The sequence below is a fragment of the Culex pipiens genome, chromosome 2 (assembly GCF_016801865.2).
Source record: "Culex pipiens pallens isolate TS chromosome 2, TS_CPP_V2, whole genome shotgun sequence".
Taxonomy (NCBI): Eukaryota; Metazoa; Arthropoda; class Insecta; order Diptera; family Culicidae; genus Culex; species Culex pipiens.
The window spans coordinates 101,750,310-101,768,873 of record NC_068938.1 but is presented as its reverse complement, the minus strand read 5'-3'; the positions used below and the strand labels follow the sequence as shown (position 1 = coordinate 101,768,873).

The following is an 18,564-nucleotide window of genomic DNA, read 5'->3' as shown; positions in this document are numbered from 1 at the left end:
CCGAGTTGGATAAATACGACCCATTTCAGTGCTGAAAAGTAGAACTTTTCAGCAAAAAAAAAAGCAAAGCAATCCACTTTAACGACCCCCGGGTCTTTTGTGGTCTCTGTTGCAAATTTCTGCTCATTTCTAGGCGTCCGAAGGTTATGTGTGGTAATCACCCAAAACCTCTTTTACGCAAATGGACCGATGTTTTACTTCCCCATCCGATAGAAGGCCAGGAGGATAAGGCGGGAATCGAACCCGCGCCTCATAGCAACTTTTCAGCATTTATTTTGAAAAGTGATGCTATTCGATTCTGTTATTTTTGGTGCAGAAAATAAGGCTATTTCGTCGTTCAATAATTACAGGAAAAGTAAGTAGTTTCACGACGGAATTGCAAAAGTTACTTTTCAGAACTGTTATTTTTGGCTATGAAAAGTAGGCCGTTTCACAACGGAATTGCAAAATATCAGGTTTTTTAAGATTTTTTTTTGTATAATTTTTAGAAGCACAACTTTAAACAAGTACTTATATTTTTTTAACTTTTTGCTAGAAAGTTTCAAGAATTAGGCTTGAGATAAACATTAATTTTTATTTTTATTTTATGTCAAATCTACATCTGATGCAATCTCTTTTTCTTGTCACTACTTTTTGTAATTTTTCTTATTCCTGGAAATTGGAAGCTTTTGTAGCTTGCTCAAATCGCAAAGGGATTTTAAAGATAAGTCATGGAGAAATAAAAATGCTTTATTCATAAGACAATTTTCAGAAAGATTTGCTTAAATTGTTTGTTTTTTCTTTTGTAACCCTTATTTTTTTCTTTCCCATCTCGAAACATCATCTTGACTAAGACATTACGCTTGAAATGTGACCTAATCCGGTGGTAATCTGCTCCAATCTTCACGTACATCCAAGAAGCAAACGAAATTCCTGAGGGCACTTGTTAAACTTCATCTTTACAATTCAAGCTGGGGCTATCACTGGCTGCACTGATAGAACCAGTTCAATTATCCCCTTTTGCCCGAGCTGATGAGGACCCCAAGAGAAAGATTTGTATCCACACCGTCAGACAAACATATGTATCTGGCCGGGTATCGCCGCCACATCTCTTCAAGCATCCGCGGGAAGGAATTTTGCTCTACAATCTGCTACGGGACGGCTACTTCTGCCTGATGAGCAATCGTCGTGGTGATAAATGGTTCAGTTCCCTTTTTCAGCAATAATGCCGCGTGACCAACAAGCGGGCGATTCCCTTTTCCGGGGGGCTCTGGTAATGGGTGCACTCGGCGAATGCATTCCCACCCGTGAGTTAGGGTGGCTCATAAACGAGTATAATCCCTAGAACTTAGATCTACTAAATGTAGAACAAAATAGATCTAAATCAGCGATTGAAGCTCTGTAACAGTTTTGGACAGTTTTGAATCACACCAAATCGAAACCATCAAATAACTGCACCATCCTAACGACGCCGCAATCATCTTCCGTCGCAATCAAGTTCACGGGAACAGAAGTAAAACATTTGATAAAATTGTGACCATTTCCAGTGCCACGGCCATTCGGTACCGCAATCTCCGCCGGAATCTTCTTCTTCCTACAACTTTGATGTGGTGTTGATGATTACGAGCGCGGACATCATCAGAGGACGCTGCCGTCGCCGGGTCGTCGATATGGTGTCCACCTCTGATGACATCGCGCGCAAGGAAATACCTTTGAACACCGCGACCGACCGACCGAGAGGAAACTCGTTGTGATAACTCAATTTGTGAAATTACCTGTCCCTTCTCCAGAACTCGCACACACACACAAGTGATTCGTTACCCAAGTCCGGCATCCAAGAGGGTGTTGCCTTATTTGGCGTCATCCGACAATGACCGATAAATTAGCGCGGAATCGGCTGTGACTTTTAGAGCAATTAGGGTAACTGTTGGTGGAATTTCGAAGAAATATTGTTTTCTCGATTTTTTTATCAAACTCGCTAAAATTTATAAATCTGACACCAGTCAGGCAGCTGCCGTGGGGTCCTGAATTACGCCACGTGCCTCACAGTCAGAAGCGTCTTTTCATATATAGCTGTAACAAATCTGAATGGGGAAGAACCCTCCTCGGTACCGAAGAGCACAAGATTGACAGTTTTGCGTCTTATGAAATCTTGGCACAATACCGGCGGTGGGGAATCTTCGCAGAAAAACTTAATACTTTTGCTCAAGAGGGGGAAAACAATCCGACCCATTATCTGGTGTGCTCATACATCGAAGACATTGATTAATTCATAGACGTTATGTTCAATTTGCTTTATCCAATTCTTGGTTTTATGAGTGAATGCTTCTTTTTGGTAAAATTCATTTAGGGGATTGACATTGTTTGGATGTTCTGCGGTGCACTGAAACGTAACTTTTCATCAACATCTATCAGCAAGCATCAGGAATATCAGCAAGCTTAGTATAAAAGAGCACACTGGCATCGATACATTGTTTATGCCTGATAGATACATGATTGTAAGTTTTTTTTAAAGCCACATTAATTTGTGCAAAATTTCTTCAGCCAAAAATAGTAAAATTTTACTTCTAGCAATATTTCAAATTAATCATACTTTTTTTAGTGAAGTTGATTAATTTTTAATAAGACCGCATAAAATTTTTAGTCAAAAGTATTGCAAGTTCTTTTTTAGTATTAAGGTGAAGCCGTTGATCATTTTCGAAGAAAATTGATCATCACTATAAAATATTCTGTATTAAATTCATTTTAACGAATTTCAGCACCAAAAGGAATCAGCATGTGCCGGTTGTTGCCTTCATGAAGCCACTGAAGGAATTTTTGATCTAAACCAATTGTGCTTTAAAATTTATATAATTTTGTGGCACAGTCATTGACGTCCTAGTTGGCAATCATTGATTAATGACGATATCCATAACTTTGCAAGGAATGGGATAATCGTTACCAAAAGGAATCAGCATGTGTAGGGCACTATTCTTAACAACTTGTTGAAGGAATTTTGTCAAAATATTGAAAGCGACGCAAAATTTATATCTTTGAACGAAAAATCATGACAATGATGGAAGTCTTCACGTTAAGTAAAAGCAATTCATAACGCATCATTGATTCGTCTATACAACTCTCCATAAAAATTTGGCATCTTTTCATACAAAAATGGCTTGTAAATATTTGAAAATCTGTAAAAGAATTTTCTAATAGATTTGGTGCCTTCATACATAGTTTCCCTCTTGAAATAATACCAACACAATTTTCTCAATTAATTTTTTTTTCAGTGCAGTCAGATTTTCAAAGTCTAAAAAGAAGTTTTTAGATATTTTTTCCAGCGACCTGATTTTTTCAGCAAAATGAACAAATATGGACATTTGAAAAATTCCAAAAATACACTTTTTTTTACCGTTGCAATTTTTTTTTAGTTTATGTCGCAACAAATAAAAAAAAGCTAGCTTAAAAGTCAGTTACCACGAAAAGTAAAATTCCCAGAACTGTATTTCAATTTTATTTAACTTTTTGTTATTTTTAGATAAAAGCCAAAATTTAAATTTTCGATAAAATGAACCGTTTTCATGTAAATGTGTAAAAATAAGTAATTTTTTGGATTTTTTCAAGTTTTCATGTAAGCTCGTTCTAACGAGAAAAAAATCAGATCGCTTGAAAAAATCTCTATGACGTTCATTTTTAGACTCTGAAACTTTGAACAGCACTACAAAGAATTGAAATTGAGAAAAATAAATTCTCGAAGTGTTTCACAATAAGCCAAATTTTTTAAACTGATATCTCGGCAACGATTGGTCCAATTTTCAAGGTTAAAAATTAAATCTTTGTGCTATTTTCCAATGTTTCGAATACAAATATTTTCGAAAATTTCAGAGGAAAGCCAATCATTTCAAAAGGGACAATGATGTTTGAGCTCTTTTGAAAAAGGATATTCATGAACTCTACTTTAAAAAATAAAATAAACATCTTATTTTATACCTGAAATTTACCCTAAATTGGCTATAAATTGAGAATTGTGAATCTAAAAGATAAAAAATGTCATGTACTTTTAAATTTCTTATTCAATTTGAAACATTTTTAGGTATTTTTTTTAATATTCAATACAATGGACACACTGTGGGTCGATAATGAAGGGAACGTCGAGAGAGAGAGAGAGAGAGAGAGAGAGAGAGAGAGAGAGAGAGAGAGAGAGAGAGAGAGAGAGAGAGAGAGAGGTATCAAATTATAGAACGAAAAAATCAAAGCATGATTTTGGAGGGACTGTAAAATTAATTGACAGGTGGAACAATATTGATATCGAAAGATCGACAGCCAAGGATTCGACTGTATTGCCAATGCAAAATGGCCTCCTTGGTCAAATGGTAGTTCTCTGAATTGTTTCAGCGGAATTCAAAAATACAAGTAAAATTCAATTCATTAATTCACAGACCCCAAAATTCGATTTCAATCCTGAGATATTGCTCATCACAAATTCTGTATAATAAGTCTTCACTGACTTACCTTTAATGGCAAAATGCTCAGTCGTTTACAGATGCTGAAGGTGGAATATAAAAAGATAAACCCTTTTTCAACAAAAATAAGACAATAGATTTAACAGATTCACGAACAGTTTAAATAAAAGTACAAAGAAGATAATAAACATGCTCAAAAAGCAAATTTACTAAACTTCCAAGTAAGATTCAGTAAAGATCTAACCTCTTCCAAGAACCTTATTATACAGTATCAGTATCAATTAATTACATTGCAGCAGCTACGGTAAACTCTTTTTTCTGCCTTAATTTTCGTAGAGTCGTTCTTATCTCTCAAGTTACACATGTTCAGAAGGTCTGCTAATCGTCCCAGATCGTCCCATAGATACCAAACTCCACCATGTTCAGTATGCATCCTTTCTTTCGTCGTGTGCCTGCAATGCTGCTCCTTCACAGAAAAACAAACCCCTCGAACTCCTCGAATCTTCCCATATCTGATCGTTCTAACGTTGTCTTCTCTCGCGTGCACGACCAATAAATATGTAATTTATCTCGGCAAAAAAGGTCATTAAACAGTGCACAAAACGCTCGCCATAAAACACCACCACCGAATGGTTCCGTGTCTCCGCGCGCACATGTTGACCTGGCGCGCCACGATACGGATCTTCCGTGCTAGGGAACGTACCCTTGCGAGACATGTCGATCCTCTTGGAGTTTTAGCCGCATCGCGTTTCGCATGTTTTCTCAGCTCGACTGGCGCGCAACTTTGTGGTTACATTGTTGTAGGGATGGTTTTCCGATTCGCCTGGTACGACGACGACGACGACGGTACGGCGGTGGCCACGTTGTACAAACATTAATTATGCTCCTCGAACATGTGCCAAAGTGTCCGTGCTTGGCCACTTGGCGGGTTGGTAAAGGGAAGGAAAACTTCCACGCCAGGTAACTTGAGCAAATTCAGGCGAGCGACACGACTTTGTTCTTATCGGCGCAATTTAGAATACCGTGGAATGGGATGTCTTTCGGAACTTGGTGCAAGTCTTGCAGCGTGATGCTGGCGTTGCATTGTGTCGTGTGCCGGAGCCTTTTTGACCGTTTATGGTCTATTTTGGTAGAGAGCGAGTGTAGACTTTGGCTAATATTACGTCTGATGTCAATTTAAGGTTATCAAAACTTTAAAAAACCATACAAAAACACTAAACATTAGAGAAGAAACACAAAGAAATGTGACCGATTCGTCGTTATCGTGCTCTTTTTGCGCACCTGCATTTTGAGACAAATTGAGTTAATAACGCCATTTTGTGCAACTCACAATGCCTCACCTTTTCACCTTCACAGATCCCACAAAATTCGATTTCAATCCGGAGACAAGTCCTGAGATATTCAATAAAAACCGAAAAAAAAACTCCGTGCTTTGTTGTCAAAAGGTCCTAAGCGCCAATTGTAAACAAAGACGTTTTTCGATCGGTTCTCGATCAATTCTGTCTGGGGTTTGTGACAGCCCATGTTGAAGATAATTCCTTCAAAATTTTCATCAAACGTTTTTGGAAATGTGTTATAAAACTTTCAAATTTGACTCAAAGCCTCAAAGTGGAATAATAGTAAAAATATAAATAATCCATATTAATTTACAAGTCATAACGCACCAATTTTCTAGGGACTCATGACATCTGGATAACGTAGGTATCTGAGTGACCGACAAAATTTACGCCAAATTTATTGAAATTGGAGGAATTTTTTTTGGAAAATACTTTCATACCGATTTTATATATAGTTTTCCTGGATTTAAAAATAAAATTATTGTAAAATTATAAAATCAAATTTGGCCCGCCATTCAAAGACTTTGGGCACCCCTGATTTAAGGTATAATCTGATTTTTTTCGTGATTCGATTGTTCCCATACAAACCTTCAGATAATTTAACTTCGGATAAACGAGTCATCGGATAATCGAGGCTGGACTGTACTATTAACCATGCTAATGGCCAGACCTACTGCGTATAATTAGGTAATTGATTTGGATGGATTGATTTTTAACACGGAGACAAAAATCAATTCCCGTAATCGTGAATTGTGTTCATGAATTTGAGAACCACGAAGGAATTTATTCATGACTATGGTGCATTGTCACTATAATAATGTCCAAAAAGCATCATTGTTTTGTGTCTACAGACATTTTTTTTCATATATACCGTAATCTGGGGCGAATCGGGACTTCAGTCTGAATAGGGACAGCAGTTTTTAGAGCACTTAAAGCTTTTAAATTTGGAAATGAATGTACACATTTTGTTGGTTTGAGTCTGTTCTAACCGAAACCAACCAGCAAAATCAAAATATTGTGCTCCAACATGGTTAAAACTGCTGTCCCAATTCTTCCCATGTGTCCCGATTGACCCCAGTTTACGGTACTATAGTATGCCTGATGAATATCGATGAAATTTCAGTGTTATTTTACCAAGTTAACGTGAATATTATAAAAAATGTACCATACATTCAACTAACAATAATCAACATACAAAGGTCTTACCTTGAGTCTAACATTTTCCCACGTTTATCCTTGCAGGTCATCGACGACGAGTCCGCCATGGTGACCATCAAGACCGAACCACTGAGTGACATTCCACTGAAGAAACCAAAGCTAACCAACGAACCCTCCCTGTACCAGTGCAGCCGGCAGGCCCCCAGTTCAGCATTTCGTCCGTGGACGCAGAAGCGGCGCCAGGAGTACGCCCAGCAGCAGCTCCTGCTCCAGCACATGGTGTACCAGAGCAACGGACTCATGAACGGCGTCGTGGGCGGTCTCAGCCAGGAGCCGCCGGTGCTACAGAACCCGGAAAGCGTCGTACGGCTCTCGGAGAGCGACAAGTTCGAGCGGAGCTTCCAACCGAACGTGGCCCTCGTGCCGCGGAAGACGATCCTGTGCAAGGAGCGGGAACGGGAGAGGATCAACGAGCGGGAGCGGTTACCAGCGGACCCAAAGGATCGGTCCGTGATCAAGTGCGATGTGCAGATAAAGCAGGAAAGTCCACCTACGCCGCCGGCCACCGGTGACGTGATACGATCGGTGATCAAGTGCGACGTGAAGATCAAGGAGGAACGACCTTCGACGCCACCGCAGGAAATGTCGCCGGGGCCACGATTGGCACCGTGTTCATCACCCTCACCGCCACTGCCTCCGCTCGGCACTCCGGCAGCAATGCTCGGAGGTGGCGGCGGCACCATCAAGTCCGTTCCCATGCCATACAGTCCGGTCACTGACGTGCACTCGGGATCGAACGAAATCACCTCATCCACTTCACCTGTACCTCCTCCGGTCAACATGACCACCACCACCATGAACGGTTGCATCGCGGACAAACCAAAGCTGATCATCAAAGAGCAGATAAGTCCACCGTCACCGCGTCGGACGCCTCTGCTCAACGAAGAAATGCACCACCAACATCAACGATCTCACCCGCAGGCGGCTGTTATCCTGAAAAATGGTGGTGGACCAATCGTAGCGCCGGGTGCGCCCATCGCCGGCAATCCCGAGTTCGAGCTGTCCACCGACACTGACGACGACAGTCTCGCTGGCGAACCGGACAGCAGCAATAACTCGATGGCTCCGCTGGAAATCATCGCCGAACTTATGAAGGACGTCGCACACGAAACGCGAGATCAGATCTTGCACATCCTGAAACTGGTCATCCAGGAAACGACACAACTTCGGAACGAGCACCTTAGGCTACTAAAGGACCACGCACACCGAGAGGACATAATCGCCGACCTTCAGCGCGACAAAGAACACCTCGAACAGCAAGTGCACCAGCTGCAGCTTGAGTTGAACCGATCGCTGATCAAATATGCCACCTCGGAAGCGAACGCACTGCAGATGCAACAGCAGCACCAGCAAGACCTGGCCGTCGCAGTGGCCGCCGCCGCCGCAGCTTCCGCCTCGTCCTCAACACCTCCCTCACCTCTCTCGCTCGCTTCCAACAGCAGCAGCAGCCAAATCACGGTCGAAAAGATCGAACGACGGAACAGCTTCCCGGAAAAGTCCGAGGTGATCATGAAACCGCTGAAGAAATCCCTCCGTCGCAGTCCCGACGACTCTGTGCTCATGCTGCAGTCGCCACCGCCCCCGCTACCACCACCTCCGGTCATGTCGCTTCCGGTCAGTCTGTCAATCACCGCCGCCAGCAATCTCAAACTTCCGGTGGATCCGCTCCAAACCAGCCACGAGCACGATGACAAACCACCTCCGCCAACGCACCACCCGATCGCCGCTTCGCCAACGACCAACGGAGGTGCTGCCAACGGCGTCATAACGTCGCCCAGGCCCCCCTCACGACCCCCGTCGTCGGCCTCGACGGCGTCCAACACTTCCGCCCCAGTACTGGAGAATGGCCTGACCGGCAAGAGTCAACCGTCGAGCAAGGAGCCGGCGGCCAAGAGTTCCGGTAACTGATAGTTGATCATCTACCTTTGCTGAGAAGGAAACAGGGGACAGGGCGCTGCGCTTTCTGGGGGCAGCATCTTTCCGCCGGTCGGGAGCCAAGATCCGTACTAGGCAGTTGGGCCACGTGCGCGGGTGGACATCTTCACTGAAATCTCATTTTTGAGTAAAAGTTCTACGACAAAGTTGTAGAAACGGAGAGAAAGAGAGAGGGGCAAGCACTCTCTCATGTTTACTGAAATGCGATTCTCTCTGAGAGTAATGTCATTTGATAAAAGAGAGAAATTTCTTCTCAATTTTGCTGAAGGGTTCACAGAGAAAGAGAACAAAAATGCGATTCTGTCGCAGAGAGAGAAGAAAATGAGAAGATGTCCATCTGCCGGCGCGTGGCGCAACGCGCTGTACTTCAGTCCACTGCAAAAATTGGCCACGTGCATTGTAATTATTAGATTTTTCAAGCTTCATTGTCGATATTTTCCCACCAAATAATTTCTGTTTGTTCTACTTTTAAGCGAAAAAATAATACACACACAAACTCAACAAAAGTAAGAAACCATTAGGTTTAGATTGCGCCAACTAAAACAAGAATAAAATGCTGATATAGAAATTGTTTCGGAAAATCAATTGAAACCAATAATTTACTACGAATAAGTTGCGTTCGCGCAGTCAAAGCAGATTCAATGCGAAACAAAATTCCACTCAAGAGACTCTAAGTAAAACTTTGAGCAAGAAAGATGCATGCGAAGAATAAAACCTTTAGTCCACTCGTACTAAGCAGCGAATAAACAAGAAAAAAAATCAAATCGAAAATTACTAGCGAGAAAAGATAGAGCAAAAAAACGCAGGAGGTGAAAAAGAAAAAAAGATAATTTTAACCACTAAGTGGTTCTCAAAACACACCAACCATCTTGCGTAGTGACTTGTATAAAGATTTAAACCTTGTTCAAACACACACACACCCATGGTTCTATAAAATAATAGCCCCCCTCTTGTAAATAAGCTGTAAACAAAGTGTAACTTACCTCCATACTTTACAAGTTTTTGTGTTCTGTTTTCGACAAAAAAAAACATTTTTCTTTCTTTTTAGAAGTCAGTTCATCCTTAAAACCACAAACACTCACAGAGACACTCAAGCACACACACAAACACACGTAATTGTAATTGTAATTGTACAGTCGGTAATAACTAGCTAAGTACTAAAATGTTTTTGTGTTAAAAATACAAAACCCCTCACACAAAACGATTTCTGTTGATTTTACCAACGGAATTTTCTTTCGAGTCCTTAATATTTTTGCCACACAAATGGGAGGCATTCAAAATCCTCTTTTTAGCTGAGTTTAAGCCAGAATAACAAACACACTTGCAAACAAAACCAATAAAAACAAAGCAAAGAGATGAAAAACTTTTCAAAAAAGTGTTCACTTAAAAAAAATTGCGCTTGGTTTCTAAAATCAAACGGCGCTCGTACTCCTTAGTAACAAAAAAAAGCATAACTAACAACGTTTGTCGACTACCCTAACTAATTTAGTCTTCGAGAAAGTGAGAAAGTACTCTCAAAACCGCCATCACGGTTCTCTTTTCAAAAAAGACCAACCGACCGACTTCAGCGAGACATCCTTAACTGTAGTAAGTCTTATTTCTTTTCCTTTTTAAGTTGTTTTTTGATCAGGCCACAAATATGATATTGAACTTTTCTATTTATTTATTTATCCTCGTACGCGAAGGCGTACTATACAAATGTTTTTTTTTTTTTTTTTGGGTATTACTTGTATGGTTTAGTCAAACAAAACAAAAAAACACTGCTGTTCTTTTGTGATTTTGATTTCTTTCGATAAAAACATGCACTAGAAGAATAAACCACAAAATGCAATTTTATACCGTACTGTTAGTCGTTTAGTTCTATAATTTTTAAACAAAACAAAACAAACCACACACTGCTCTGTTTCTCCTTCTTTTAGAAAAAAACCAAAAATAAAACAAAATTATAAATCCTATCAAAATTAGCGATCAAAATTACCTGAATAAAAAATTAAATGAAAAAACATTTGGCACTGCTGCGATTCAAATTTTTGCAACCGGTTCATGCACACAAACTATCGTCACTCACTCACAATCAATCAAACAAAAAAAATGTTCGGAAGTTTGCTGGTTTTGGAAGCGATTTCGGTCCACTGTTGGGTCTATTAACGCACTTGAAGCATTTCCAGAGCTTGAAAGCCAACTCGACCAGCTCTATTCGAAGTGTCAAAATCAGCTGCTGATTTTGACACTCGAATTTAGCTACTCTGTCTATGTATGGGTGTGGATTTTGTAAACAAACTTACACGCGCGAGATTGCTTGCAGTGCTATTTTGTTTGCTCTGGGAGAGAAGCTCATTACTCTCTCTTTCCTTCTTTTCCAACACGCTCTCTCGCTCTGCTTTGCAGAACTTTTGCGAGAGAGAATAAAACTGCACATTGAAAAAACGAGACTTGCAGAGCAAAGAGTTTCTCAAATTCTTCAAGTATGGAAATAGACCAACAATTTTACAATGATTTTTTCTTATCTTTTTTCCTCAACTGCCCACGATGCAACACTTTTAAAAATGTCGAAAATTACACTGCAAATATTTGTATTTTCTGTTCACATATACACAATGCAAGAATAACGCAATGATTTAGATATTTCGTGTTTTTATGAGCAAAACGGCAAACATATGTAAACAAAAAAAGAACGATATTCAGAATAAAACATGGTGAGATTAACAGGTTTCTTTTGCCATCAGAGGAGCTTAGTGTATTTTTTTAGGAAATTATTCTTATCGAAGGGAAAAGCGAAAACTTTTGCTTTCTTAAGAAGACAAAATTGTGAAAATGTGCAACTACTGATAATGGTATATAAAATTTATTTGTTTTGTTTTTTTAAAGAACAAACACTATGGATGATTAAAATTCTAAAGCAAGTGTTCACCAACAGCGCCACGGTGGGGAAGTTGCTGAATAGGGTATCGCAAATAATGGTGGTATTTTGAAACATTAAAGGGCTTGACTACATAAATTGGATGCGAGCCTATGACGTTACCATTAGGTTTAAGGAGGTATTACACTACATCAAGCTTTGTTTGACAGCCTAGACAATAAATGTTTGGCAGTGTGACTGCCTGTCAAACTGGTGTTTGGCAAACTCGTGAACAAGGCAAAATGCAAAATTTCTGAAGATTTAGCGACTCCGACTCCGACTCAATCTCTCAAAAAAAAAACTCGACTCCAACTAGATCGAATACTCCAGTACAAAGTTGTTAAAAATTAGCCGACATCAACTCCGACTCCAACTTCTAAAGATTAAGCGACTCCAACACCTATTCCGGGACCTCAAAAGTGCTTCGCTCCATCGACTCCGGCTCCAAACCCCTGGATTTTACAAACAAGTTTGATTGGCAGGCAAACTGTAAAACACAAATAGTACACTCAACCCCCGGTGGTTGGTCACTCTTTCGTTTGACACTTTTTAGTTTGTACCCCGTTGGTTTGACAAAGTCAAACTAAAAAGTGACGAACTGTCACTTTTTACACGACGCTCACGTACACTTTCAAACCAAACCTTTGGTACCTAGTGTATGTGAACTCCGTGTAAAAGGGGTGACAAACTTAAAGACTAAAAAGTGACCCCGTTCGTTTGACAACAATCGGTGTCAAACCATCGGGGTATGATGTAGTGTGATACCTCTTTCACAAGTTAACAAAAAATTGATACCACGACTATTGTCAGCCAATCCCAAACAGTAACTTTCTGCACCGAGAAGAACAAACAAAATACCAACGCAAAAAATCAAATGGCATAACAAGACGAAAGCAATTTTAACTTTAAGCATATACTATTTTCATATTTTCACCGGGTCGAGAGCAAACAGCTCTTTCGTGATTCTTTCGGAAAAAAAAGTGACGTTAAAAATCGCTGCTGGTCGCTGAATTGTTCCGGCCACGAAAGGGTTGCCCTCTATTGTTTCGTAGTCGATTACTCCTGAAGACTCCTGATGAGAAAAAAGAAGTACAAATTAGTAAATACGCTTTATTCACCTAATCGAGCATATATTTTGTCGACACGAGAAAAAGAAAAAGATACACACATACATACATACACACTCACACTTGATAAATACAGACACACACACAAACAAGTTAATGCGAAAACGTATTTTCATACAATAAACGTAAAATGTACGTCATTATAGGTGAAAATTACATGTTACATACTGAAGAAAACAACAAAAATAAAGGTACAGAGAGAAAGTTAATAATATTTTTAGGACAATTGAGCGCACGTTGACCGCTAACGACAATCTCCCGTTAGTAATTTATCGCCTTTCTAGAGGAAAATGAAATGAACAAAACGGACCCCGTTTCGATTGCCAAAACGTCAATCTTCTGCATAGCTTGCAATAATTTGAATCGACGCAAAACCAGAATAAAAGCTCTATATTTTTGAAATAATTCACAGTAAAAAAAAACAAATAATCGGCACTTTTTGTAGATGTTGAAAATCGAATGAAACTTTAACTGATTGACGTTTCTGAACATTTTTTAAAAACACAAATCTGTATAGAACTGAAATTTGGTGCAGTCTCACCAAGCAGGAAGAGAGGAGCAAAACATTCATCCACTGTAAAAAGAAAAACAACTGTTTATAGAAATCGAATTTAATAGCAGCTAATAGTTACTTCTTCTTTCGTTTCATACCATACTAAACAAAATCATATGAACATAGGAAACAAGTTAAAAAGAAATACACTCTCATAAACCTGACACTCTTCCTGTCTGGATTGAAAAGTTAAAGCAAAAAGAACACACACACGCATACAAAATCAATTTGATAACTGTTTATCTACAAAAAACAACATAAATAAAACAATACTACAAACTACAACCAACAAGAATATGAGAAGGAAATCAAAAGTCAGACAAATTCTACTACTTTACGAAAATACCAATATATTTCTACAAATTTTAAAAACCACACAGTCAGTGCATATAAAATAGACGAGAAGACGGAAGCAAAAACATACAAGTAAATTTAAACTAGTTCGATAACGCCACAATTTAAAAGATAGAGAAACCTATGAATAACAGAAACAAGAAGAAAAAACGAGTAGAAACTAATATTGTTGCTGCTAAAAGTGGCAAAATATGTGAAGGTGAAGAAAAGTACGTAAAACTCATAACGAAAAAAAAAAACAAGAAAAAAATAAACAAAACAAAGCAAACACAAACAGTAAGCGAGAGCATGAAAACAGTGTGTTATAATTTTAATAACTTTTATTTTGGCTGTGCTTTTCAAAAAAGGAACTACTCTAGAGTTTAGTTTACGCGTTTAGTTTACATTTTACATACGAATTTCATACTCTTGCGTTAGGCCTACTCACAGTAATAAGTTGCCCTTAAGAATCTCGTTTATAAGTGTCTAACATCAACAGCAAATAAAACAACATCAACAACAACAGGAGAACAACAAGAACAACAAAAGTCAACTAATTTAACTAAAACAAAACAAACTTAGGGTAGGAATCAAGTGCAACACTTGGTTCGGTAAACTCAGCATTGTCTGCGAGACGCGATAGAAACAAACACATACAAACACACACACACACGCGCGTGGGGACAAGGAACCGGAGACACTCCCCCGGGGGGCGAAACGGTCGAACCAACTTGGTCCCATTTATTTATTTTTTATAATTTTAATTTGTATAAATTTGCCATTTAAATGTTATCTAGTAATTATAGCGAAAGGAAACACCTACATTGAGGTAAAAACATGTAAAATAAAGCAACAAAACACAATGTTTCAAACTTTACTTCAGAATTAAAAACAAGAAAGAAACAGAAAAAAAAACGAAGCAACCAACATAGATTAACGTACTATTTCATTAGAGGAAAAATAAAGGAAAAGGAGAAGCAAATCACCCTTACACAACAAAAACAACCACACACACAAAAAACACAAAAACAAAACGCTCTGTTGAGACTAGCAGCAAACAGCATAGTTACAAACGTAGATTAATGAAACAAGTACTAAAATTAATTGACTACTTTATTAACTGCTACAGACACAGAGTAAGACAAACAACCAGAAGTAATAAAAAATAAACAGAAAAAAAACCACAATGGATACATAAACACATGAACATAGTGAACCCAACGTTAATAAACAAAACACACTCACTCACAAACACACATACTGTAATGAAGCATAACGACGCGAAGGATTAAACTGGATAATGAGACATACAGTAACACAGCAAATAAAGGGAAGAAGAAAAAAAAGTACCCTTGACGGAACATTAATGGTAGGAGCAAAAACAAACCACAAGTAAGAAAGAAATGCTAAAATCATTATGAAAATAATTTAAAAACCCAGAAAATAAATGAATTATAAAAATGATTATTGAAAAGATGGTTTAAGTTGTTTGAATCCGAAATTTCCTAAGACATAATGTCATCCCTGCGATGTTCTTATAAAAAATGTTCACCAGCTAAAATTTACAATAAATAATTTATTTTACAATACTCCAAATGATCGATTGCAAATAAAATGACCTAAACACTCTTGTAGATATTGCTTTTGCTTTCTACACATTAAGAAGCAGTATTTGTAAATATTGCTCGGTTTGTTCTAGAGGTCGTATCGAGGTGCTCCGATTTGGATGAAACTTTCAGCGTTTGTTTGTCTATACATAAGATGAACTCATGCCAAATATGAGCCCTCTACGACAAAGGGAAGTGGGGTAAAACGGGCTTTGAAGTTTGAGGTCGAAAAAACATAAAAAATCTTAAAATTGCTCGCATTTCCGTAAAACTTCATCAATTACAACTCTCTTAGATGCATTCGAAAGGTCTTTCAAAGCCCTTTAAAATGTGCCATAGACATCCAGGATTGGTTTGACTTTTTCTCTTAGCTTTTGCAAATTACTGTCAAAAATGGATTTTTTAAAAACCTTAATATCTTTTTCCAACAGCCTCCAACACCCATACTCCCATAGGTCAAAAGATAGGTAATTTCATGCACTATAAGCCTATGGTATTAACTTTTTGGCCAATCGCAGTTTTTCTCATAGTTTTTCAATTTTTCTATAACAAACATTTTACAACGTTAGTTTTTGCCCTGTAGGCCAAGAAGACGGACTTTTTGGTCTCAATTTTGTCGTATTCGGAATCGTCGGACAATTTCACGTAAGTTAGAAGTATTGGAGTTGTAATTTTGATTTAAAAAATAATTAAATAAAACATTTTTGGAAAAAGAAATAGATCTTATTTACCCTGTGATCAATACGTCAAATGCTGTATTAAGTAGGCGAATACCCGTTTCACCCCTAATCCGACAAATTGTTAAAAAATATTTTAATTCATTCTAAATGGCAATTTTTCCAATCAAATTCACAACTCCAATACTTCTAACTTACGTGAAATTGTCCGAGGATTCCGAATATGATAAAATTGAGACCAAAAAGTGCCGCTATGGCGGCCTACAGGGGAAAAACTAACGTTGTAAAATGTTTGTTATAAAAAAACCTAAAAACTATGAGAAAAACTGCGATTGGTCAAAAAGTTAATACCATAGGCTTATAGTGCAAGAAATTACCTATCTTTTGACCTATGGGAGTACGGGTGTTGGAGGCTGTTGCAAAAAGATATTAAGGTTTTAAAAAAATCCATTTTTGACAGTAATTTGCAAAAGCTAAGAGAAAAAGTCAAACCAATCCTGGATGTCTATGGCACATTTTAAAGGGCTTTAAAAGAACTTTCGAATGCATCTAAGAGAGTTGGAATTGGTAAAGTTTTACGGAAATGCGAGCAATTTTAAGATTTTTTATGTTTTTTCGACCTCAAACTTCAAAACCCGTTTTACCCCACTTCCCTGTGTCGTAGAGGGCTCATATTTGGCATGAGTTCATCTTATGTATAGACAAACAAACGCTGGAAGTTTCATCCAAATCGGAGCACCTCGATACGACCTGTTACACATTGGTGAAAAATTCGCTCTTAACAAAACTTTTCAAACATATATTCTACACTTCAGGAATTTTAAAGTTCTTGAATTTCTTTAAAACACTAAGCTTTTAATATGCTCTAAAGTCTGTACCGTAAACTGGGGTCAGTCGGGACACATGGGGTGAATTGGGATAGCAGTTTTAACCATGTTGGAGCACAATATTTTGATTTTTCTGGTTGGTTTTGGTTAGAACAGACTCAGGCCAACAAAATGTGTACATCCATTTCCAAATTTAACAGCTTTAAGTGCTCTAGAAACTGCTGTCCCTATTCAGACTGTAGTCCCGATTCACCCCAGATTACGGTATCTCGATTCTGAGTAGTTCTCTATGATTTCGCATTCCCTATGTCAAATGGAGCCATTTTACATAATTAGTTTTTCTTTACAAGTCTTTATAAAATTTTGGGGGATGATCGTACAAAATGGGTATGTAAATGTAGGAAAATCTTTATCTTGAGAAGGGATTTCCTGATCGAGTTGGTGTTTTCGGCAAAGTTGCAGGTTAGGTTAGGTTACTTTTCGGAAAAAAATGTTATTACTTAAAGTTAATTTCCAAAAATCGTACTTTTCCATTTCCATTCCAGAGCTAAGAATATTTCCTACAAGTTATATTTCTCAAATACAGCATCACAAAGAATTCGAATTGATGAAAACAAATTCTCCAAGTGTCATCTGATTAGCCTGTAATTTTCAACTGAGCTGTTGGTCCGATTTTCAATGTTAAGAAATGAAACTTTTGCGATTTTTTCTGATCTTTTCAATGAAAATATTTCAAAAATTTTACATCTGGCTTAAACTTTGAAATTAGGAAAATTTTCTATTTTTAGACCTTTTCTAATGTTCAGCATGCTTTTAGTTTTTATTTTTTTAGTTTAGAACGACAAATGACAGAGGGTAAAAGAAATTTTTGTAAATTTAAATAATAGTTTTTTTTTTTGAAACTTTTACACCCTTTGACACCATATCATCACCATTCCAGTTCGCACATTCTTGAAAACACGTATTTCTTAAAATGTTAAAAAATACAAGGGATCGGAAGGAGGGAGGAAGCTCCGTCCCGATATATCGAAAATTGACCTCGAATTCGTGATCATAGATCAAAATTACCCTCAAGAACAAATATTTACGCAATTCGAGGAGGGGTTATGACTATAGGAAACTGCTGTCTGAATTGGTAAAGATTTTTTTTCTGACAAATACAAAACAGTTTGCATTTTTTGTAAAATTTAAATTTTAAAGAGGTAACTTCACTTCCTTGGTTGAAATTTAATTAAAGGGAAAATCTCACCTTAAATGTGGATTGACATGAGCCAATTTTCTTTTCGATGGGAGTTTCAATGGATGGAATTTTGATATTTTCATAAAATACATAAAAAGGCGGTTTCAAAAACACGTAAAAAGTAAAATTCGAATTTAAATTTCTCTCCTATCACATTTGATAACAGTTTCTACAAAGTGTTACCAACAAAACTCATGAAATAAACAGCCAAATAATAGTTGGCTTTTCCAAAAAGCTTTTATAAAATAGCGAATTGGATTAAAATAGGACCAAATCCTTTTCGTATCAAATGTACAAGAACTACTGTAATGTTCGTTTTTGAGTTTCAATAGGTTTCGCTCTTGCTATTGCGCGATAAATTATTCTGTTTTTTATCCACTTATTTTTACA

At 38.0% G+C, this 18,564-nt stretch overlaps 1 protein-coding gene across 1 annotated transcript in view; it reads left to right on the top strand.

Moving 5' to 3' along the window:
- The window catches only part of LOC120424094 (uncharacterized), a 243,706-nt gene extending 228,409 nt beyond the window's left edge, over nt 1-15,297 (top strand). Inside the window, exon 2 of the mRNA XM_039588107.2 lies at nt 7,001-15,297. Coding sequence (XP_039444041.1) covers nt 7,001-8,884 — 1,884 coding nt within the window. The 3' untranslated portion in view covers nt 8,885-15,297. The remainder of the gene's footprint in view (nt 1-7,000) is intronic.
- The last annotated feature ends 3,267 nt before the right edge of the window (nt 15,298-18,564 follow it).